The sequence below is a fragment of the Carcharhinus amblyrhynchos genome, chromosome 6 (genome assembly GCF_965287045.1).
Source record: "Carcharhinus amblyrhynchos chromosome 6, sCarAmb.v2.hapA, whole genome shotgun sequence".
NCBI lineage: Eukaryota > Metazoa > Chordata > Chondrichthyes > Carcharhiniformes > Carcharhinidae > Carcharhinus > Carcharhinus amblyrhynchos.
The window spans coordinates 26,273,003-26,297,697 of record NC_137329.1 but is presented as its reverse complement, the minus strand read 5'-3'; the positions used below and the strand labels follow the sequence as shown (position 1 = coordinate 26,297,697).

The 24,695-nt window shown below is 47.4% G+C and overlaps 1 protein-coding gene across 1 annotated transcript in view; it reads right to left on the bottom strand.

Annotated features, from left to right (window-relative positions):
* Nucleotides 1–323: 323 nt before the first annotated feature.
* The window catches only part of galnt18b (UDP-N-acetyl-alpha-D-galactosamine:polypeptide N-acetylgalactosaminyltransferase 18b), a 266,019-nt gene continuing 241,647 nt past the window's right edge, over nucleotides 324–24,695 (bottom strand). Inside the window, exon 11 of the mRNA XM_080190078.1 lies at nucleotides 324–890. Coding sequence (XP_080046204.1) covers nucleotides 741–890 — 150 coding nt within the window. The 3' untranslated portion in view covers nucleotides 324–740. The remainder of the gene's footprint in view (nucleotides 891–24,695) is intronic.

Below are 24,695 nucleotides of genomic sequence, written 5' to 3'. Positions count from 1 at the left end.
CTGGGGATTCCCTTGAATGTTTGTATAAGGATGTGCATGTTATTGATGTTTTTCTCTTTTAATCCACAGGTGCTTCGGTCCACCTTGTTGTCCAACAAGGGGCATACACGCGATGGGTCGTACGAGGGCTGCTCTTGGATGTTTCGAGAGTAGCCTCAAGCTTCACGTCATTAGTGCAAGCTTAAACTGGGTCAGATGCTGGGCAACACGATAGCTCAGTGACCATCACTGTTTGCTGTGCAGATACATGGATTTGGACCAGTGTCTGTGGGAGTTTGCGCATTCTCCCCGTGCTTGCATGGGTTTTCTCCGGTTTCCTCCCACACCCCAAAGATGTGCTCTTAGTCTGATTGGTGTAACAAATTGTCCCTAAATTAGTCTTCCCTCAATGCGGAATGCCATAAGCATAGATAAGGGTCATGGGTGGAGAGGAGACTCATAATGTTAAAATGGCGGCGGGGGCTCGTTGGGCCGAAGGGCCTGTTTCCCGTGCTGTGTTGTTCTTTGTTCCTTGACAAGTGTCTATTTACAAATAGAAAATATTTAGCTACATTGACTCTGGTTTCATCCTTCCCAATGGACAGCTGTCTGTAGATCATGTACAACTCTATTACAGAAAAAAGATTTCTCTTCACCCACACATAAGCCTGAGGGACAAAAGATAATTACAGCAGAACTTTGCAAAACGTGCTACACAGTAGCACAGAAAGAACAAGAAGGGAAGGGTAGAGGGTAGTGGTTCACTGGGGCAATGTCTGCTTTAAGACATTTGAGATGGTCCATCGCTGGCCACTACACTTCTGGAGTAAAAGTTGGAACCCAAACTCATTGTCAGGACTTGCTTGAAGCTCCAGGCACCTCTTTGATTTTCTGTTCTGTATGGAACCACCCTAAGAAACACAAACAAGATGAAAACAGCATTGCCTTGTCATTTAATGGCACAAAATGATTGCTTAAGTATCTGAGATTGGAGGACAGGGTAGGTGATGATTATAGAAAGCTGGTGTCCTGATGCATTAGTAAAATAGCAACAACCTATACCTATATAGTGCCTTTAACATAATGAAACATCTGAATGGCTTCACAGGAGAATTATAAAACTAAGAATGACACCAAGTCATGTAAGGTGACAGTGGGCTGGATTATCACCCTTGAGGCGGGTACAAAAAAAACAACACAGCACAGGAACAGTCTCTTCAACTCACCAAGCCTGCACCGACACAAGATGCCTTTGTAAACTAAAGATCTTTTGCCTCTACTCAGTCCATATCTCTCTATTTCCTGCCTATTCATGTATCTGTCAAACAGGTAGCAGGAGACAGGAAAAGCCTCAGCAAAGAATACATAATGAAGCTTGCCTGAGAGGCTGAAAATCCATTAGCTTGTTGAAACACCTGAGCTCCAAAGAAAACATAGCTTGATTTATAGCTCTGGCTCTCTGATCATTGCTGTCAATGTCATAATGGTTATTTACACAAGGTCAAGTGGTGTCAAGTGCTTGCAGTTTCTGTTATTGATGCTTTAAATGGTTTGGTTGATTGACACTTATATTGGACTATAGCAAAAACTATTTTTTTTAAGAAAATGGAAAACTTTCAATAATTGGATGTTTTTTAAATTTTCTAATTGTCACTAAGTGGTTCATTGCTTCTTGCTAAAGGTCCTGTGGCACAGTGGTAGCATCCCTGCCTCTGGACCAGTAGATCCAGGTTCAAGCCCAACACCAAGACTTGTTGGCCATGGAAGAAGCATTCATAATGGAGTTCAATAGTTTGATCATCAGCTTGGGAATCTTTCCATCACATTCCTACTATTTTTCAAAGGGAAAAAAGTGTGTGAAGATCATTTTAAAAAATCCCTTCTATACCATGTACAGTGAATGGTTCTGGAAGTGACCATGAAGGCTGTCAGAAGAGGCATACCATGGTTTGGGGCATGAAGGCAAGAGAGAATGGGTAGAGGGTTTGGAAGGGGCAAAGTGGGGGATACATATGTTGGCTTGGGGAGCATAAGGAAGACCTTTTGAACTTATCTTTCAAAAGGACCCCACAAGCAGACTATGGTACAAGACACCTCTGAGATCTTGTGAGCCAAAACATTTTGAAAAGCTGACCTAATTCCATGGAACTGTGAATGACTGGGACATGCCGGAGTGTAAGGTGTGGTCTTTTGACCTGAACCAGCCTTACCATTAAAGCTTACTCCTGAAAACTGGAAACTTCGGGGAATGGGGTTTAAATCTCAGAATTGGTTCCTGCCTGCCCAAGTTATCCTGACTCAGTGAAAATCCAGCCCAACAGGTCAATGACGGAATTTTCCAACCAAATGGCTAAGTGTCCAATTCTGACTGAAAGCCGGAACATGGCCAGCCTTTTTCACCAGATCATCCAACACTCTGTCAAAAATAAATCAGGGGGAGGTGTGATTTGCACTGTCACCCTGGCAGGGTAGGGCCTGATAAAGCCGGTGAGGCTGGTTCCACAGAGATCCATCACCGTTTTTAAAGGATCTGTGAAAATAATAAACTCCCTCCCACCTATGCCCACCAAACCACAGCCGTGGAGGGCACCCCCACCAAGCTTCAGAGCAACCCCCACCCCCACTATAAGTATTGGGGGTTCACTCTCTCCCCTTGTCTCCCCATGCAGCCCTCTCCCAACTCCCCCCCCCCAATTGCTTGCTGCCAAAATCACACATAAGAGGTAATCTCCCACCCCACCCTCCACCACCAATTTACCCTGCTAATCCCTCTGACATGAAGGGGTAATTTTGCATGGCCAATATGCCATGCAAACTAACATGCACATCTTTTGAACTGTAGGAGGAAACCAGGGCACGAGGAGGAAACCCACGCAGAGGCACAGAGAATCTGCAAACTCCACATAGACAGTCACTCAAGGCAGGAATCAAACTCGGGCCTCTGGCGCTGTGAGGCAGCAGTGCTAACCACTGTGTCACTGTGTTGCCTTAATTGTTATGCTGATTCATTTGTTATAGAGTTATATTTAAATTGTGTCCAACCTTAAATATTTTGCCTGGAGCAAAAGATCCTATCCTGGCTCTGGTCTGGGAACGTTACAAGCTCACCTGACGAAGGAACAGCGTGTTACAAACGAATGGTCTAGTTGGACCAATGAGTGGCACAGGATTGGAGGGTCTGTTTCCTGTGCTGTATTGTTCTTTGTTCTTCGTGATCTGAAAGCTTGTGGCGTTTACTATCAAATAAACCTGTTGGACTTTAACCTGGTGTTGTGAGACTTCTTACTGTGTTTACCCCTGTCCAACGCTGGCATCTCCACGTCACCCTTACACAATGGCAAATAGGAATAGGCAATAAATGCTAGCCTCTTCAGTGATGCCCATATTGTGTGGAATCACTTATAAAATATACAGTGTTCCTCACAATAAAAGATAGCTTGCCTTGTGACAGAAAGGAGTCAGCAGGGTCAGCTTGTTAGAAACCAGCTATATATCTGCCAGCAGGCCAGAGCAATGAGCATAGAAGCCATTGGGAATCAGGGTGTGCCTGATCTGGACTCACTATGCAGGACACGCCAAACAGGAAACTGTCAGATATGCCTGGTTAAACCTATGAAAGTGATTGGCAACAGAAGCCGTGCAGAGACAGAGGGCTCTGGAAGGTTAAGTGCCAGACTGAGAAACTGAGATGAAATCAAAGTGAATTGCAGATGGATATGGCATAACTTGGCCTGGTCCCGGAAGAAATTAGTGAACCTTCAATATTCTTGCAGGGGAGGTGATAGTGTAGTAATATTGTCATTGGACATCCAGAGACCCAGACGAACCAGGTTTGAATCCCACCACAGCAGATGGCAAAATTTGAATCCAATAAAATCCAATCACAAAAAAAGCCTGGAATGAAAAGCTTAATGACCATAAAACCATTGTTGATTGTTGTAAAAATCCATTTGGTTCACTAGTGCCCTTTAGGGAAGAGAATCTGCCATTATTACCTGGTCTGGCCTACATGTGACTCCAGAACCATTGCAATGTAGTTAATGCCTAAATACCCTCTCAAATGGCCCAACAAGACACTCAGTTCAAGGGTAATTAGGGATTGGCAATAAATGCTGGCCCAGCCGGCACAGCCCACATCCCATGAATGAATAAAAAACAAGATAACTCTTGGAGGTTGCAGAGAAAGATAAAAATAGAACTGAGTTTAAGCCTTTATAAACTAGAATGTTAAGTAAGCAGCACTTACTCCTACTGTTAGCAGGAGATGGATGCAATCGGTAACTGGGACCAGAGTTGGAGCAGGGACCAAAAGCAATTGCCTCACTCTTCTTAATATTTGATTGGAGAACAACTGAAAAAGAGGCCCTTAGGAGCCACGGTCTGGGTTTCCCTCCAGAAGATATAGTTTCTCTCTATCTTTCTATTAAATTTTGTTTTATCAATAACAACATGAATTTATTATAGCAACTTTAATGTAACAAAAGTCACAGGACACTTCACAACACCCATTATCAAGAATTTGGTACAAGAGATTGGTCTTGAGGAGGTAACGATGGAGAAAAAGGAGTGGAGAGGCAGAGGACTTCAGGGAAGAAATTTCAGAGCTTAGGGTCTTGACAGCTGAAGGCTGGTGGAACAGTTCAAATTGGGATGGTTAAGAGAGCAGAATTGTCAGGAGGATGATGGCAGTCACAGAGATCTCTTTGTAAATGCTCATTGTTAATTGAATTAACACGTTAATTCAATTTCCCTCAACTGTCTCAACGCAAAGGAGTATAAACCAATTTGTAAACCTGGCCTCACAGCTGAACCCTTTAATTCCTGATGGCACAGAGCAGGATCATAGTTATGTAACTCTCAGAATAAAGGTCTATATACTGATTTGGGAAGTTAATTGAGCAAAACCTCTGAATATTCATGTACTCCTCACAAATCCTCAATCCCACTCTAGCTAGCTCCAGCACAGATCAGAACGCAGGCAAGCTTCCAAAATGTTCCCGGGCCAAGTGTAGACATAATCTGATTAACTCTATCCTTAATTTGATGTATTCAATTTATTAGCTTAATGGGAAAAGTCAATATTTCATGCAGTATAATATAAGCCTGCATGTTGAGGTCAAAAGTAAAATGCCAAAGTTGATGCAGGAACTTGTTTAAGTAATCGTACATCATCTTGTCTGTTATTCATTATCTGCAGCTACTTAAATTCAGTGATTGACAAAAACAGCAGGCAATCAATCACATCATTCAATGACCAAAAAAGTCAATAGTCTGACCTTTATTATCTTTTCAAGTTGGTATAAATGAGTCTTGGATTGTAATCCACTTGAATTTAGAAGGCTAAAGAGCCTTGTCTTTGCTATAATTTAACACAAAGGAAAATAATCATTTCCTTGTTGGTGGCACAGTGGCACAGTGGTTAGCACTGCTGCCTCACAGCATCAGAGACCTGGATTCAGTTCCAGCCGTGGTTGGCAATGTGGAGTTTGTACATTCTCCCCGTGTCTGCATGGGTTTCCCCTGGATGCCCTGGTTTCTTCTTATATTCCGAAGATGTGCAAGTTAGATGGATAAACCATGCTGAATTGTTCCTTAGATGTATAAGTTATGGGAATTAGTGATGTTATGGGGATAGGGCCCAGGTAAGATGCTGAGTCAGTGCAGACTTGATGGACTGAATGGCCTTCTCTGCACCGTAGTGATTCAATGATACGTCAAGACTGTCTACTTTGACCTCTATAACGTCATCCATCTCAGTCCTTGCTTCAGCTCTCCTGCAGCTGGAATCCTCATCAACATCTTTGTTACCTCTAGACTCGACTACCCCAATGCACTCCTGGCTGATTTGTCACATTCTATCCATGAGGTTAACCAAAATCTTGATGGACATTTCCTAACTCAGTTCACCAAACACCGAAGCCTGTGCTCACTAACTGATGTTGCTACCTGTCCAGCAACAAAACCCTCACTCATTTCAAATCCTTCCTTGGCCTCCCACACCCCTATCTCTGTAAGAACATAAGAAATAGGAGCAGGAGTAGGCCATCTAGCCCAACGAGCCTGCCCCACCATTCAGTAAGATCATGGCTGATCTGAAGTGGATCAGTTCCACTTACCCGCTTGCTCTCCATAACCCTTAATTCCCTTATCGATCAGAAATCTATCTACCCGTGACTTAAACATATTCAACGAGGTAGCCTCCACCACTTCAATGGGCAGAGAATTCCAGAGATTCACTACTCTCTGAGAGAAGAAGTTCCTCCTCAACTCTGTTCTAAACAGACCCCCCCTTATTTTGAGGCTGTGCCCTCTAGTTCTGGTTTCCTTTCTAAGTGGAAAGAATCTCTCTATCTCTACCCTATCTAGCCCCTTCATTATCTTATATGTCTCCATAAGATCACCCCTCAGCCTTCTAAACTCCAGTGAGAATAGGTCCAATTGACTCAATCTCTCCTTATAAGCTAACCCCCTCATCTCCGGTATCAACCTGGTGAACCTTCTCTGTACTCCCTCCAAGGCCAATATACCCTTTCGCAAATAATGGGACCAAAACTGCACACAGTAATCCAGTTGCAGTCTCACCAGTACCCTGTACAGTTGCAGCAAGACCTCCTTGCTTTTATATTCTATCCCCCTCGCTATAAAGGCCAACATTCCATTCGCCTTCTTGATCGCCTGCTGCACCTGCAGACTGGGTTTTTGCAATTCATGCACAAGGACCCCCAGGTCCCTCTGCACAGTAGCATGTTGTAATTTTCCACCATTTAAATAATATTCCATTTTACTATTATTTCTTCCAAAGTGGATAATCTCACATTTGCCAACATTATACTCCATCTGCCAGATCCTCGCCCACTCACTCAGCCTATCCAAATCTCTCTGCAGACTTTCTGCGTCCTCCGCGCAATTCACTTTCCCACTCATCTTCGTGTCATCAGCAAACTTTGTTACCCTACACTCAGCCCCCTCCTCCAGATCGTCTATGTAAATGGTAAACAGTTGAGGCCCCAGCACTGATCCCTGCGGCACACCACTAGTTACCAACTGCCAACGAGAAAAGCATCCATTGATTCCAACTCTCTGCTTCCTGGTAGATAGTTAATCCTCAATCCACGCTAACATTTTACCCCCAACTCCGTGCACCCTAATCTTCTGCAGCAACCTTTTGTGAGGCACCTTATCGAACGCCTTCTGGAAATCTAAAAATGCCACATCTACCGGTTCCCCTCTGTCAACCGCACCAGTCACACCTTCATAAAAATCCAGTAAATTGGTCAAACATGACTTCCCCCTTTGTGAATCCATGCTGCGTCTGCTTGATCGAACCGTTCTTTTCCAGGTGTCCTGCTATTTCTTCCTTAACGATGGATTCCAGCATTTTCCAAACTATGGCTGTTAAGCTAACCGGCCTGTAGTTACCCGCCTTTTGTCTACTTCCTTTTTTAAACAGCGGCGTAAATCAGCCGGCACTTCCCCAGAGTCCAGTGAATTTTGATACATAACTACTAACACATCTGCTATTACTTCTGCCATTTCTTTCAGTATCCTGGGAGGCATTCCATCCGGGCCTGGGGACTTGTCTACCTTCAGTCCCATTAGTCTACCAAGCACTGCCTCTTAAGTAACAGTAATTGTATTAAGGACCTCACCCCCTACCAACCCTCAACTGTAAGACTGCCAACTCTACAACCCTTCAATATCTCTGCTCTCCCGATTCTGGTCTCTTAAGCATCCGCCATTGATGATCATCAATAAGCGGTGAAGTTTGAGATTAAGGTCCAGAAACTTGTGTAGGCTGGTCTTAGGTTCAGTATGAGTGGATGAAGACAGCAAGCTGAGGATCAGGTGTCAATGTTGTTCAAGCCTCATTAAAGAACAGTGGAGGTGGTGCGATGGGGGGATGTGGGGAGGGGGAGAGGGAAGAATGGGAGAGAACAATTGTGAGGGTTACTGCGCTCAGGAGGTCTGTGGCACTGAAAGGAGCTGATATTTGGCTTCATTTATCTTTCTCAGGACGTGAGAGTCGCTGGCTAGGCCAGCCTTTATTGCCCATCATTAATTGCCCTCAAACAGGTGGTAATGAACAGCCCTCTTCAATTGTTGCATTCTAGTGCTGTTAGGGAGGGAGTTCCAGGATTTTGACCCAGCCACAGTGAAAGATCAGTGGTATAGTTCCAAGTCAGGATGGTGGAACTAACACTACAATGAAGTTACTGTGAAAATCCCCTAGTCACCACACTCTGGTGCTTGTTCGGGTGCACTGAGGGAAAATTTAGCATGGCCAATGTACCTAACCTACACGCCTTTTGGACTGTGGGAGGAAACTGTAGCATCCGGAGGAAACCCATGCAGACACGGGGAGAACATGCAGACTCCGCACAGTGACCCAAGCCGGGAATCAAACATGGGCCCCTGGTTCTGTGAAGTAGCAGTGTTAATCACTGTGCCACCCGATGTGTGGGTTAGGTGGATTGGCTATGCTAAATTGCCCCTTAGTGTCCCAAGGTGTGTAGTTTAGAATAATTAACCATGGTAAATGTGTGGGGTTATGAGGATAGGGCAGGGGAGCGGGCCTAGGTAAGCTGCTCTGACAATGTGAGGTGAAGACTTGATGGGCCAAATGGCCTCTGTCTGCACTGTGGGGATTCTATCATCACGGTCCCCTAAAACTGTGCATCTTATACCCATCTGAAGCCCATAGAACAGGAGGAATGCTGTCCAATTTTCTCCCCCAGCATGCCATTTTTACATGTCTCGGGATTTCCTGGCCCCGCTATGGTGGGACCCATAGTGTGGGAATGCAGTGGACCAGCAGTAGGGGAATACAGTGGGACCCACAGTGGGGGGAGTGCAGTAGGACCTGCAGCAAGGGAATGCAGTCAGACCCACAGTAGGGGGAATGCACTGGGATCTGCAGTGAGGGAATGCGGTGGGGCCCGCAGTGGGAGAATGCAAGGGGACCTGCAGTGGGAAAATGCAGTGGGAACCACAGTAGCAGAATACAGTGGGACCTGCAGTGGGGGAATACAGTGGGACCTGCAGTGGGGGAATACAGTGGGACCTGCAGTGGGGGAATACAGTGGGACCTGCAATGGGGGAATACAGTGGGACCTGCAGTGGGGGAATACAGTGGGACCTGCAGTGGGGGAATACAGTGGGACCTGCAGTGGGGGAATACAGTGGGACCTGCAGTGGGGGAATACAGTGGGACCTGCAGTGGGGGAATACAGTGGGACCTGCAGTGGGGGAATACAGTGGGACCTGCAATGGGGGAATACAGTGGGACCTGCAATGGGGGAATACAGTGGGACCTGCAGTGGGGGAATACAGTGGGACCTGCAGTGGGGGAATACAGTGGGACCTGCAGTGGGGGAATACAGTGGGACCTGCAGTGGGGGAATACAGTGGGACCTGCAGTGGGGGAATACAGTGGGACCTGCAGTGGGGGAATACAGTGGGACCTGCAGTGGGGGAATACAGTGGGACCTGCAGTGGGGGAATACAGTGGGACCTGCAGTGGAAGAATGCAGTGGGAACCGCAGTGGGGCCTGCAGTGGGGAATGCAATGAGACCTGCAGTGAGGAAATACAGCGAGACCCGCAGTGGGGGAATGCAGTGGGAATCACAGTGCAGACAATGCAGTGGGAACCGCAGTGGGGGGAATGTGGAGGCAATGCATTAGGCCAGTGAAGCGTCCATTGACTTTCAGCCAAGACCGGATAGATCCCAGTGGTGGGAACGGCAGTGATGCAATTAAAGTGAGGGTTTGAATTGAATGGGAATAAATAGAAATAATTCGACCAGAATCAAGGTGTCTCCCTCAACTACACTCAAATTCAATTTTCACATTGTAAATTTTTAAAGCTGTGCATAAATAAGTCAATTTGCATTCTAACTAATATAAGGCTGGGGGTTGGGGTTGAAGTTTGTTCATCACTGAGAGATCTAAAAGAGACATAAGAACTGAGGAAGTGAGACAAGTAAACAAGTTTAGTTTTCCATCTCTTAGGCAAAGGTCAAGACATAGGCATAAAGAATTTGTGAACAGTCAGTGTTCAAAACTCTGAGGAATTACTTCTGCCGGGCAATCACTGCTCGTGGTGATATCGGAAAGGGGACAGCACAGCACAGTAAGATCCCACAGGTGTGAAAAGATCAATAACCGGATTTATGCATTCCCACACTATGGGTCCCACCGTAGCGGGGCCAGGAAATCCCTGAGTCATGTAAAAATGGCATGCTGGGAGAGAAAATTAGACAGCACTCCTCCTGTTCTATGGGTTTCACATGGGTGTAAGATGCACAATTTTAGGGGACCGTGATGAAGTAGCTTCACAAATTGATCCCTGCTCTGGCACGGATATACCCAAGGCCCAACGGCAACCCACCCACCCTAGTCCATCCCCCGCCTCGATATTGTGCCTCACTGACATGAGACCAGCTGGCGAGCTGTGGATTCCTACTGGATCTCCAGCTCACCTGACAAGGGCATTTCAAATTCAGACTACCCAGTGACTGAAAGAAAAGGGCAGTCGGCATGAGGAGGGGTCAATTGGGAGATGGGAAGAGATTAGGAGAGGGAGGACACAGTGATCAAATGAATGGATGGAATTTTGCCACAGGAGTGGGGCTGCAGTATCCGACCAGTCATTCAATACTCCATTGACTCCAGAGGAAACAGAAGATCCTGCTGATGGGATGGGTTGTAAAATTCCGCCCAGTGTTTGGGAACATGAGTACATATTGTACAGATTGTGCATCCACCATTCCTTAGAGAGCAACTCCTGGAAATATATATGCCAAAACCTTGCTGGCCTTTTTGGTGAGATCTTACAGGCCTGCTGACGGTGCCTATCCACAGGTTTCCCGGTGACGAGGGGTGTATTGAATGGGAAACCCCATTGACGATAGTGGGACCATAAGATCCCATCACCAGAGAGTACATGGCACCAGAGAGCAGCGTGCCATCAGAGAGTGGCATGCCACAGAGAGTGGTGCGCCATCAGAGAGTGGTGCGCCATCAGAGAGTGGTGCGCCATCAGAGAGTGGTGCGCCACCAGAGAGTGGCATGCCACAGAGAGTGGTGCGCCATCAGAGAGTGGTGTGCCATCAGAGAGTGGTGTGCCATCAGAGAGTGGCATGCCACAGAGAGTGGTGCGCCATCAGAGAGTGGTGTGCCATCAGAGAGTGGTGTGCCATCAGAGAGTGGTGTGCCACTAGAGAGCAGCGTGCCACCTCCCTCCATCTAGAAACACACCACAGAAGAGGAGGAAGTTTCCACCCATTGAAATGACCTGAGAGGCAGCAGCTTACAGAGAGGTCCATCTCCCTTGTGGGTCAATCAAATTCCCATGCACAGGATTACAGAATGTAAAGAGGTCATTCAACCTGTCCATGTTGACCCTTCCACTGAGAAAATAGTCCAAAACCTGCCCTGTTTTGAAAACCCTCCAACCCCTTTTCCCTAAACAACCTAACCAATCTAATCTTGAGGAATCATCTTCAAATCATTTTACTGCAAATGAAAATATAATCTTTGTTTTAGTATTATTCCAAAGAAGGAATGCTAAATTGTACAACCATAAATATATTCTGGCACTTTCTGTCAATTGTTTACAATTTGAGTTCCACTGTAATTACACACTCCTGCCAGTGGAGGAGGCTACAGTGCCACTGGAGATATAGTTACACTGTGACCAGTTGACATGGGTCATTTTCCTTATAAATGTTGGCATAGAATCAAAGGGTGGAATTTTCCAGCTTTTAAACTAAAGCTGGGATTTTCCAGGCCTGTTTGATACGTGAGCAAATCCCGTTCTGACCACTAACATCACGAGAAGGCCATAACAGGATTTGCACTGGGGAGGTTGCAGAAAGAAATATTCCCCATACCTCCACCACTGACATAATCAGGTTCATGTCCAAAGAGAGCGTGGACCTGATTTCCATCAATTGAAATATAAATAAATATGCAGAAATGGTTTTACACCATAGCTTAAGGGTTCTCCATATGTCCATCCACTGGCAGGAATCACTACTGGTTTCCAAAAGCAGAAACCAGTCATGATGACCACACTGGGGGCTTGCAGGTGAGTACGGCCCTTGGATGGTGAGAGAAGCAGCTGGGTTGTGTCTCCCTGGCACCCTGACAGTGCCAACCTGGCAGTGTAAGGTTGGCACTGCCAGGGTGCGAAGGGCAGAGCCAAGGATGAGGACTCCAATGAATCCCATTGGGGCCTTCCCATCATGAGGTAGGGGGCGAGGGGTGACAATGGTGGGATGGGTGTGCCTGCATTGCATGGGGGTGTGTGGTGTATGTCTGTATTACTGGGCTGGGAGGGGCTCTGATATCCTGATGCCAGTGATGAGGGCGATGAAGGGAGGGGAGGGGGCTTTTACTTCAACTTGAGATTAGGGTGCTAATTGATGTCTGTGGAGCTGGGCCTGTCAGCATCTTGCCCCTTGCCTTGCCCCTCTGCGGAGTGGGCCTACAATGTGTGTGTCATACTTAGCCCTGTAGCATTGTCTACAAAGCCCCAGGACTGACTTTAATCTCTCATCCTGACTTCTAGGCCCCAGACCAGAGATTAAGACTGTCTTTCCATTAGCTCTCCAATTCCTTCTTTACTGATGACAACACAGTCTCCTCCCCCACCCCCTCCATGAGTGTCTGTGCAACTCATGTGCAAGCCTCTCTCCTCCCAATACCCCCCGCCTTCCCCCCAACACCTCATATTCCAGACTCCGCGTCATACCCTCCCATTCATCCAGTTTGATTTCCATCCACCCACTTCTAAGTCTGCATCCCCATCTTCCGTATCGGGCTCCAGGTTCCCCACCCTCAGTCGCCCCTCTGCCAGCCTTCGTTATTCTACGCCCCCACCAACCCCACTCTAGCCCATTGTCCCTCGTGTCTCCATCTTACTCCCCACCCTTCACCCCCACACTGGTTGCAATGCTGTCTCGCATGCAGCCCTGCCTGAGCGCCACAGAACACACCTTCTACGAGACCGGAGGATGCCAGTGAGCAGACCAACTCCTACACGCCTGCCAGTGTAATGTCCCGCTGGAATTGGTGAGCCCTCGGAAGGCCGCTGTTACAGGTGGGCCTTGTGCTGCACTCGCCTCAAGGTCATGAGCAAAGTGAGGGCCCACAGGTCCATGCCGCTTACTTCCATATGTGACTCAGACTGTGCTGACTTCCTACAGCATCAGACTGGGGGGAGGGGCTACTTCCAGCGAGTAACTTATCGAATGAGCATTCATGGTATGACAGTTCATACAGATGGCGTATCCAACATGACCAGAGTGAAACCCCTCTTGCCATCAGCTCGCTGTGAAAGTGGTGAGCAAAAAATGCCAAATTCTGTCCCGGCTGATGGGATTCGATTTCTGGTCTTTCTCCAAATTTCCCGCTCCCGTCCGCACAAAGTCCACTGTAGGTAGGCAGGGAATATTCCTCCCATAAAAACAGGCTGCACAAAAGGAGGCCTTTTGACTCATCGTGCCTGTGTCAGAAACCTATTAAAGAAATATAAGTATAGGCACTGAGTGTCTAAGTTTTAAAATGGCTGCCCAAGTGGATCTGGGCATTCCATTAAATTAGCCACAGAACTCCAACCTCCTTTCTGTCCAGTGTGCAAGGCCAGAGGAGACTGACAAACTTCTAACTCTTTGTCTTCATTGGAAACTCTGCCACCAGGCAGCATAGTGGCACAATGGTCCTCAGAGCTCCAGGAACCCGGGTTCAATTCCGGCCTTGGGTGACTGACTGTCTGTGTGGAGTTTGCACATTCTCCACGTGCCTGCGTGGGTTTTCTCCAGATGCTCCAGGTTTCTCCCACATTTCAAAAATGTACAGGTCAGGTGGATTGGCCAGGCTAAATTTCCCCTTAGTGACCCAAGATTTACAGGTTAGGGGGATTAGAGAGATATATACATAGGGTTACAGGGATCTGGCCTGGGTAAGATGCTCTGTGGGAGAGTCAGTGTAGACCGGATGGGCAGAATGGCCTCCTTCTGCACTTTAGGGGTTTTGTGAATCTGTGAAATAGATGTGGGGAGTACAAAAGCAAGGAGGTAACACTAAACATTCATAAATCACTGATTGGGCTTGGAGCTGGAACACTGGCCAGAATTTTACTGTCCCACCTGCCATGGGAATAGGAACAGGTGAGAGGTGGACCAAGGAAAAGTCCGTTGACCCTGGTCAAGATGAGCGAGGCTGTAAAATCCTGCATATTGAGTCCAATTGAATGCTTCAGAATTTGGGACAATGCTAAAGTTAGTTAGAGATGGTGTAGAGGGGATTGAGTAGAACAGTATCCTGGAAGAAGAACTTTAGTGTCATGGAGAGACTGGAGAAGCTGGGTCTTTTCTACATAAAGCAGAGGAGGCTATGAAGAGATTAAGTCTTGGTGTTCAAAATCATGAGGGGTTTTAATAGTAAGAAGGAACTGCTTCGGCTGGCAACAAGAGTATTATGATGTGGGTATGCCGGCGTTGGACTGGCGTAAACACAGTAAAAAGTCTGACAACAAGAGTATTAACCAGAGGAAAATAGGTTTAAGGCAAACTGGTAAAAGGACCAGAGGGGAGATGGAGGGGTGGAATATTCCGGCCCTTCTCGCCAGTGGGATCCTCCGATTCCCCCCGATGGCAACCCCATCATGGTTGTGGGTACAGACCATGGAAATCCCCACAGACAATAGCAGGGCTGCAAGTTCCTGCCTCTGGCCAGTGGCACACCACCATCGCCACTGGGAAACATGCCGCAGAGTGCAGGGAAAATGCCGCCCAAGGAGAATTATTTTCCTTAATGCAGCAGGTTGTTATGATCAGGACTGTGCAGTCTGCAAGGTGAGTAGGAAATGATTCACTTGTTGATCATAGATAAATCCTCGAAAGAAACAAAACAAAACTGCAGAGCTAAGGGGAAAGAGTCGGCAGAAATGGGACTAATTGAATAATTCTTTTCAAAGCGGCACAGTGGTTAAATTCCAGCCTCGGGTCTCTATGTGGAGTTTGCACGTCCTCCCCATGTCTGCATGGGTTTCCTCCGAGTGCTCCAGTTTCCTCCCACACTCCAAAGATATGTGGGTTAGATGGATTTACCATGCTAAAATTGCCCCTTACTCTCAGGGGGGCTAGCAGGATAAATACATGGGTGTCAGCAGGAATAAGGCCTGGGTGATAGATAGGTTCTTGATTAATAAGAGGATCAGGGATTATGGGGAAAAGGCAGGAGAATGGGGATGAGAAAAAAAAGTCAGCTATGATCGAATGGTGGAGCAGACTTAATGGGCAAGTGGCCTAATTCTGCTCCTATGTCCTATGGTCTTATGGGTGACTGTGGCCGGTGCAGACTCGATGGGCCAAATAGTCTCTCCTTGCGCTCCCTCAGTCGCGGGAAATAAAACATCTCGGCAGCAGCAGCTGCTCCCTGTGTTTTTGCAATCTTTCTGCTTGCCTGGGATTGCTGAATGAATAATTAAGCAGGCTGCAGCACCGAGAGCTGCAGATTTACAGCTTTGCGCAAACTTACAAATAAAAGAATAATAATTTGATCTGGAAGGAAATAGACGGGAGAGAGCCTGTGTTTATCTCACGCTCACCGCTACCACAGGACGTCCTAGAGAGCCTGGCAGCCAATCAACTGTTTCTGGGAAGCTCTATCAATGTTGTTATTTAAAAGATCCCACAACCAAAGTATCAGGAGATTTATCACATCTGTGAATCGTGGTAGATTATCATTCTTGTAAGCTTGCTACATGTTCCGAGTAATAAAATATGTTTCCACATCCCAGAACTCTTAAAAAGAGAAATAGGGCCAAGGCAACGGCTTGCTTTCTGAATATAAATGACCCCATAAACGAGTGGGTGATGAATACAATTGTTTCTCAGCTATTACTCTTACAGCCTAGCTAGATTTACATCTAACCTTTTCTTATATATATTCTTTTGCTAGGTTTTGTTCATACTATCCTCCTGGTTGTGAGCCTCACTTCAAATTCATCAAACCCACCCACACACACACACTCACATCCCACCTTCATCACAGCAGATGCCAGAGGCTAACAAATGCTCCTGCAAAAGGGGCAAAGATTCCCCTTGGAGAAATCAGGACCGATTTTAACTTCATTGCAGATCTTGGCACAGTGTTTAGCTCTGCCGCCTCACAGCGCCAGGGACCCGCGTTCGAATCCCAGGCTTGGCTCACTGTCTGTGTGCACATTCTCCTTGTGTCTGCATGGGTTTCCTCCGGGTGCTCCAGTTTCCTCCCACAGTCCGAAAGACGTGCTGGTTAGGGTGCATTGACCATGCTAAGTTCTCCCTCAGTGTACCTGAATAGGCGTCGGAGTGTGGCGATTTTCACAGTAACTTCATTGCAGTGTTAATGTAAGCCTTGTGACACTAATAGGTAAGCTTAAACTTAAAATGGATGGGATGATAACAAATTCCAGGCCGCATAAGGGTATGTCAGGGTAGCTGGGGTGAAAAGCTAGGGACAACAGGGTTTATAGAGATTTAGGGTTCCAGGTGCAAAGATCAGTAAAATGTTGTGAACAAGTGCAGAAAATAATCAAAAAAAGCTAAAGGACTAGAATCAAATTGGGGGGATTTTCCCCCTGTTTTTTTCTGGGGGGGGGAACAGCACAGGAGGTGGAGAATCAGGGAGGCCCAGAATGGATTTCCTTCTGGCCAGAGAGAGCATATATATCAGAGGCCAGAACTCTCCATTCGCCTGACGAAGGGACAAACCCCGAAAGCTTGCGAGTTTACTATCAAATAAATCGGTTGGACTTAAACCTGGAGTTGTCAGACTTCTTACTGTATTTACCCCAGTCCACATGGTGAATTAAGCCCAGCCCACAGCCCCTTGTGGCTACAGACTGACTAGTCCTTCCTTTCAGAGACTAAGTGCATGAAATTGGGCATGAAGATGTGCCCAAAAAATGGATCAGGAACTCTCCCATTTTCCTGGACACTTAGGGTCCTATTTTACCATTTTGATTCTAAGAGCTGGGCGGACTTGAAACTGGGAGTGTTTCAGATCTGACTTTTAGACCTATTCTCAGGCGCCCCCATACACACTCTGCCTGAAGAAATATCAGCAACTCTGAACCACGCTGCACAAGCCTGTGGGTGGGGCTTAATGCGCCCAAAACCCCTGCAGCACCGATCAGAGCCTCCAACTACACGTGCAGAGAACAAAAAATGATAGAATGTGGCTCCCAGGCCGGATAACGCTTCCCCCGGCTCCCACAGGCATTGCCCCACTCCCACAACATTACTGACCCCCTTGTCCCCCACCACCTCCGCCACCCAGACTGATCGTAGGTACCTCCCCTCCTCCCCCTCACTGATCGCAGGCAGAGTGACAGCGGACCCCCCCTTCCCCCTCACTGATCACAGACAGAGTGACAGCGGACCCCCCCTTCCCCCTCACTGATCACAGACAGAGTGACAGCGGACCCCCCCTTCCCCCTCATTGATCACAGAGTGACAGCGGACCCCCCCTTCCCCCTCACTGATCACAGGCAGAGTGACAGCGGACCCCCCCTTCCCCCTCACTGATCACAGACAGAGTGACGGCGGACCCCCCCCTTCCCCCTCACTGATCACAGGCAGAGTGACAGCGGACCCCCCCTTCCCCCTCACTGATCACAGACAGAGTGACGGCGGACCCCCCCCTTCCCCCTCACTGATCACACACAGAGTGACAGCGGACCCCCCCTTCCCCCTCACTGATCACAGACAGAGTGACGGCGGACCCCCCCCCTTCCCCCTCACTGATCACAGACAGAGTGACAGCGGACCCCCCCTTCCCCCTCACTGATCACAGACAGAGTGACAGCGGACCCCCCCTTCCCCCTCACTGATCACAGACAGAGTGACAGCGGACCCCCCCCTTCCCCCTCACTGATCACAGAGTGGCAGCGGACCCCCCCCTTCCCCCTCACTGATCACAGAGTGGCAGCGGACCCCCCCCTTCCCCCTCACTGATCACAGAGTGGCAGCGGACCCCCCCCTTCCCCCTCACTGATCACAGACAGAGTGACAGCGGACCCCCCCTTCCCCCTCACTGATCACAGACAGAGTGACAGCGGACCCCCCCTTCCCCCTCACTGATCACAGGCAGAGTGGCAGCGGACCCCCCCCTTCCCCCTCACTGATCACAGACAGAGTGACAGCGGACCCCCCCTTCCCCCTCACTGATCACAGGCAGAGTGACAGCGGACCCCCCCCTTCCCCCTCACTGATCACAGACAGAGTGACAGCGGACCCCCCCCTTCCCCCTCACTGATCACAGACAGAGTGACAGCGGACCCCCCCTTCCCCCTCACTGATCACAGAGTGACAGCGGACCCCCCCTTCCCCCTCACTGATCTCAAACCAAGGACCATTGGAACTCCCCCCCCATCCCAAGCAGCGAGCTGTCGGACGCTTGGCACCTATCTCCTCATTAACTGGGTGCCCAAATCGGATTTCTATGGAACATGTCTGTTTCACGCTGATTCTGGATGGGTGAACACAGTGGTAAAGGGGGAAGTGCCGGTAAGCTTGAGCGTGCAGCCCATTAAGCCAATTTAAATACATGCAAATACATTGAAATGGCCGTCATTTGGGTGCAGACCCAATCACGTCCATTTTTGGACCTTAGTAAACACAAAGAACATAAGAACTAGGAGCAGGAGTAGGCCATCTGGCCCCTCGAGCCTGCTCCGCCATTCAATAAGGTCATGACTGATCTTTTTGTGGACTCAACTCCACTTACCCACCTGCTCACCATAACCCTTAATTCTTTTACTGTTCAAAAATTTATCTATCCTTGCCTTAAAAACATTCAATGAGGTAGCCTCAACTGTTTCACTGGGCAGGGAATTCCACAGATTCATAACCCTTTGTGTGAAGAAGTTCCTCCTCAACTCAGTCTTAAATCTACTTCCCCTTATTTTGAGGCCATGCCCCCTAGTTCTAGTTTCACCCGCCAGTGGAAACAACTTCCCTGCTTCTACCTTATCTATTCTCTTCATTATCTTATATGTCTCTATGAGATCTCACCTCATTCTTTTGAATTCCAGTGAGTATAGCCTCAGTCTACTCAATCTCTCCTCATAAGCCAACCCTCTCAACTCCGGAATCAACCTAGTGAATCTCCTCTGCAACCCCTCCACTGCCAGTATATCCTTTCTCAAATAAGGAGACCAAAACTGTACACAGTAGTCCAGGTGTAGCCTCACCAGCACCTTATACAGCTGCAACATAACTCCATCTCTCTTGCAATGAAGGACAAAATTCCATTTGCCTTCTTAATTACCTACTGCACCTACAAACCAACTCCTTGAGATTCCTGCACAAGGACACCCAGGTCCCTCTGCACAGCAGCGTGCTGCAATTTTTTAGCATTTAAATAATACTCCATTTTGCTGTTATTCCTACCAGGATGGATAACCTCACATTTACCAATATTGTAATCCATCTGCCAGACCCTCGCCCACTCACTTAGATTATCTACATCCCTTTGCAGACTTTCAGCGTCCTCTGCACACTTTGCTCTTCCACCCGTCTTAGTGTCATCTGCAAATTTTGACACACTACACTTGGTCCCCAACTCCAAATTATCTATGTAATCATAAACAATTGCGGTCCGAACACTGATCCCTGAGGCACACCACTAGTCACTGATCGTCAACCAGAAAAACACCCATTTATCCCCACTCTTTGCTTTCTGTCAGTTAACCGATCTTCTATCCATGCTAATACATTACCCGTAACACTGTGCACCTTTATCTTATGTAGCAGCGTTTGGTGCGGCACCGTGTCAAACGCCTTCTGGAAATCCAGATACACCACATCCACAGATTCCCCATTGTCCACTGCACATGTAATGTTCTCAAAGTATTCAAATTAGTCAAACATGACCTGCCTTTCATGAACCCATGCTGCGTCTTACCAATAGGACAATTTATTTCCAGATGTCTCGCTATTTCTTCCTTGATGATAGATTCAAGCATTTTCCCTACTACAGAAGTTAAGCTAACTGGCCTATAGTTACCTGCCTTTTGTCTACCTCCTTTTTTAAACAGTTTGCTGCTTCCCAATCCGCGGGAACCACCCCAGAGTCCAGCCAATTTTGGAAAATTACCACTACTGTATTTGCTATTTCTCCCACTAAAAGGGGAACCAGCGCAGGGGCGGATTGTGCTACTCGCCTCACGCCGGACTCTACCAAGTTTACACGCCCAAAAATGGGCGCAATGCGATGGTAAAATCGGGCCCTTTGAATCAGTTTTATGAAATTCCGCCCTGTGCCTGATTCAGCTCTGTTTGAAGTGTCAGGTACTCTGTGTGAAGATGGGAAGTTGTATTCTGGTAACATACTAAAATGGAAATACAGTTTTGATGGGAATATCAAAGAAAATGATTGATGAAGTCATGGAACAGAGAGAAATTGCTTGTCGTGGATTAGATTTTATCTTCATAACCTTGTTCATCAAGAGACAAGGCCACAGAGGTATCAATCACATCCTTCTCTCCTTATCAAAGTATTTTAGCATCTCAATCTTTTCATTTCCCCTCCAACAACAAGGGAATATTTCTCTTCAAATATTCCCAGCATGATTACAATGTTTATACACTGTATGCTGATCTCTTCAAGGCTCAGATGTATTTGTGATTATTCCCTATCATTGCCCAATTCTCTCACCTCCCAACAACAACAAACAGCATTTAACTAGCAGAGTAAGTCATCCCAAGACATCTCTCAGGAGTATTATCAGAAAACGATTGAGCAAGCAACGTGAGGAGACATTAGGGTATGTAAACCTTGGTTTAAAGGAGCTTTATAAAGAAGGAGAGAGAGAAAGGGGGACAGGTTTGGTGAGAGATTTCCCTATCTTAGCAGGCAGGTAGCTGAATGCACTGCCACCGATAGCAGGATAAAGGGAATGTGGGGTGAACAAGAGACTGTCCTAAAGGTTGAAAGATATGGAACTAGCAAAGGCCTGAGTCTCAGATGCTAAGCAGGCATCCAGCGGTCTAGCCCTGTACTCCAGAGTGCCATTGATCAGGAACATGGACACAGCAGGAGGCCATTCAGCCCCTTGGGTCTATGCCACCATTCAATTAAATCACACAGTCCAGTCCCCACCACTTAACACATATACTTTTAAAATAGCAGAATCTTATATCATCCTGAAAAGGGGAGGTGATGGTGTGGCGTTATTGTTACTGGACTAACAACCCAGAAGACCCAGGGTAATACTCTGGGACATGGTGCAAATCCCACCCTGGCAGATGGTGAAATTTGAACTCAATAAAAATCTAACAATGACCATGAAACCATTGTTGATTGCTGTAAAAACCCATCTGGTTCACGAATATCCTTCAGGGAAGGAAATCTGACATCCTTACCTGGGTTTGACCTACACGTGACTTCAGAGTCACAGCAATGTGGTTGACTTGAATGAAGCTAGCCGGGTGACAGTCAGGAGAGGGGCAGGGAGGAAGCAGTCAGTGCAGGGATCTCCTGTTCCTCTCCAAAATAAGTATGCTGTTTACTGTGGGGGAGGATGACCTTCCAGGGGTAAGCCATGGTGACCAGGTCTCTGGCGCCGAGTCGGGCTCTGTGGCTTAGAAGGAAAAGGGGGAAAATCGGAGAGCAATAGTAGTGGGGGACATCATTGTTAGAGGCACGAACAGGCGGTTCTGTGTGCGTGAACGAGACTCTAGGATGGTAGTCTGCCTCCCTAGTGCTAGGATCCTGGATGTCTCTGAGTGGGTAGAAAGCATCCTAAAAGGGGAGGGTAATCAGACAGATATCATTGCCCGCATTGGTACAAATGACTTAGGCAGAAAGAGCAGGGAGGTCCAGCAAGAACAATTCAGGAAGTTAGGTAGAAGGCTGAAAAAGAGGACCTCCATGGTAGCAATCTCTCGATTGCTCCCCATGCTACGTGCTAGTGAGGCTAGGAACAGGAAGATAGTGCAGCTGAACAAGTGGCTAAAGAACTGGTGCAGGAGGGGGAGTTTCAGATTCATGGATAACTGGAAAGTCTTCCAGAGAGGATGGGACCTGTTAAAGAAGGACAGGTTACACCTGAGCTGGAGGGGCACCGATATCCTTCCTGGGAGGTTTGCTAGTATGGTTCGGGTGGATTTAAACTAACGCGGCGGGGGATAGGAATCAGAACAGGTCAGCAAGTGTAGAGACTGGGGACAAGCTTGGGGCCAAGACAAGGCTACCTAAGAGGAAGGGCAATCTCGGGGAGGAAGAACTCAGTGGACCTTGAGGTCTGGAGTGCATCTGCTTAAAAGCAAGGAGCGTAACAGGCAAGACAGATGAACTTAGAGTCTTAATACATGCGTGGGACTTGAATGTGGTTGCAATGACAGAGACTTGGTTAAAAGGACAGGACTGGCAGCTGAATATTCCTGGATATAAGTGTTTTAGGTGAGAAGCGGAGGGGCTGAAAGATGTTGGGGAGTAGCAATACTGGTTAGGAAGCATATTGCAGCGGTACAGAGGGCGGACAATTTGGAAGGATCCCGTAACGAGACACTGTGGGTAGAGCTCAGAAACAGGAAGGCCACAGTCACTTTGCTGGGGGTATAACTACAGGCCTCCCAACAGCCCACGGGAAGTTGAAGAATGGGTATGTAAGGAGATCCTGGACAGGTGTAGAAAAATAGGGTTGTTGTAGTGGGAGATTTTAATTTCCCTCATATGGACTGGAAATCCCTTAGGGCTGGGGGTCCAGACAGGGAGGAATTTGTAAAATGGGTGCAGGAAAGTTCTTTGCAACAATATGTTGATAGTCCAACTAGAGAGGGAGCTATACTGGACCTAGTACTGGGAAATGAGCCCAGTCAGGTCATCAAAATTTCAGTGGGGGAACATGTGGCGAACAGTGACCACAGTTCTCTAAACTTTTGGATAATCATGGAAAAGGGTGAGTGTTGTCCTATGGGTAGGGTGCTGAATTGGGGGAACGCTAACTACAACCGGATTAGGCAGGATTTGGTGGCTGTTGATTGAGATAGACTGTTCGAGGGTAAATTCACATCTGGCATGTGGGAGTCTTTTAAGGAGCAGTTGATAGGAGTGCAGGACAGGCATGTGCCTGTAAAAAGGAAGGAAAGGAAAGGTAGGATTCGAGAGCCGTGGATAACCAGAGAAATTGTGGGTCTAATCAAAAAGAAAAAAGAGGCATACTTAAGGTCCAGGCAACTAAAAACTGAGGAAGCACTGAAGGAATACAAACCATTTATATAGATGATCTGGAGGAGGGAACCGAGTGCAGGGTGTCGAAATTTGCTGATGACACCAAGATTGGGGGAAAGGCAAATTGTGCGGAGGGTGTGGAGAGTCTGCAGAAGGATCTAGATAGGCTGGGCGAATGGGCCAGGAAATGGCAAATGGAATTTAATGTTGGCAAGTGTGAGGTGGTCCACTTTGGTAGGAAGAATGGTAGGAAGGACTATTACTTATGTGGTGAAAAACTGCAGCAGGCGACGGTGCAGAGGGACCTCGGGGTCCTTGTGCATGAATCGCAAAAACCCAGCTTGCAGGTGCAGCAGGTGGTCAGGAAGGCGAATGGGATGCTGGCCTTCATAGCGAGGGGGATTGAATATAAAAGTAGGGAGGTCTTGCTGCAGCTGTATAGGGCATTGGTGAGGCCGCAGCTGGAGTACTGTGTGCAGTTTTGGGCGCCGCACCTGCGCAAGGATATTTTGGCCCTGGAGGGAGTGCAGAGGAGGTTTACTAGGCTGATACCGGAGTTGAGGGGATTGAGCTATGAGGAGAGGCTGAATAAACTAGGCTTGTACTCGTTAGAGTTTAGAAGAATGAGGGGAGATCTCATTGAGACGTATAAGATGATGAATGGGATGGATAGGATAGAGGTGGAGAGACTCTTCCCGCTCAAAAAAGACAGTAGGACTAGGGGGCACAGCCTCAAGATAAAGGGGAGGCGGTTTAGAACGGAGTTGAGGAGGAACTTCTTCACTCAAAGGGTGGTGAATCTCTGGAATTCTCTGCCCGTTGAAGTGGTGGAGGCTGCCTCGCTAAATATTTTTAAGAAGCGGGTTGATGGGTTCTTGATAAGAGAGGGGATTAAGGGTTATGGGGAGAGAGCGGGAAAGTGGAACTGAGCCACAACAGATCAGCCATGATCTTATTGAATGGCGGGGCAGGCTCGAAGGGCTAGATGGCCTACTCCTGCTCCTATTTCTTATGTTCTTATGTTCTTATGTAGAAAGTAGAAAAGAACTCAAATAGGAGTTAGAAATGCAAAAAGGGGTTACAAAATGACCTTGGCAGATAGGATTAAGGAGAATCCCAAGGATTTTATACATATGTTAGGAACAAGAGGGTTGTCAGAGAAAGAGTCGGACCTCCCAAGAACAAAGGAGGGGAATTATGCTTAGAACCCAAGGAAGTAGGTGAAATCCTAAATGAATACTTTGCATCAGTATTCACAAAGGAGAGGGACACGTTGATTGGTACTGTCTCAGAGGCATGTGTAGACGAGTTAGAACAAATCACAATTACAAGGGAGGAAGTGATAGATATTTTAGGAAGCATTAAGGTAGACAAATCCCCAGGGTCAGATGGCATCTGCCCTAGATTACTAAGGGAGACAAGAGATGAAATTGCTGGGCCTCTAACAGAAATCTTTGTTTCTTCATCGGACACAGGTGAGGTCCCAAAG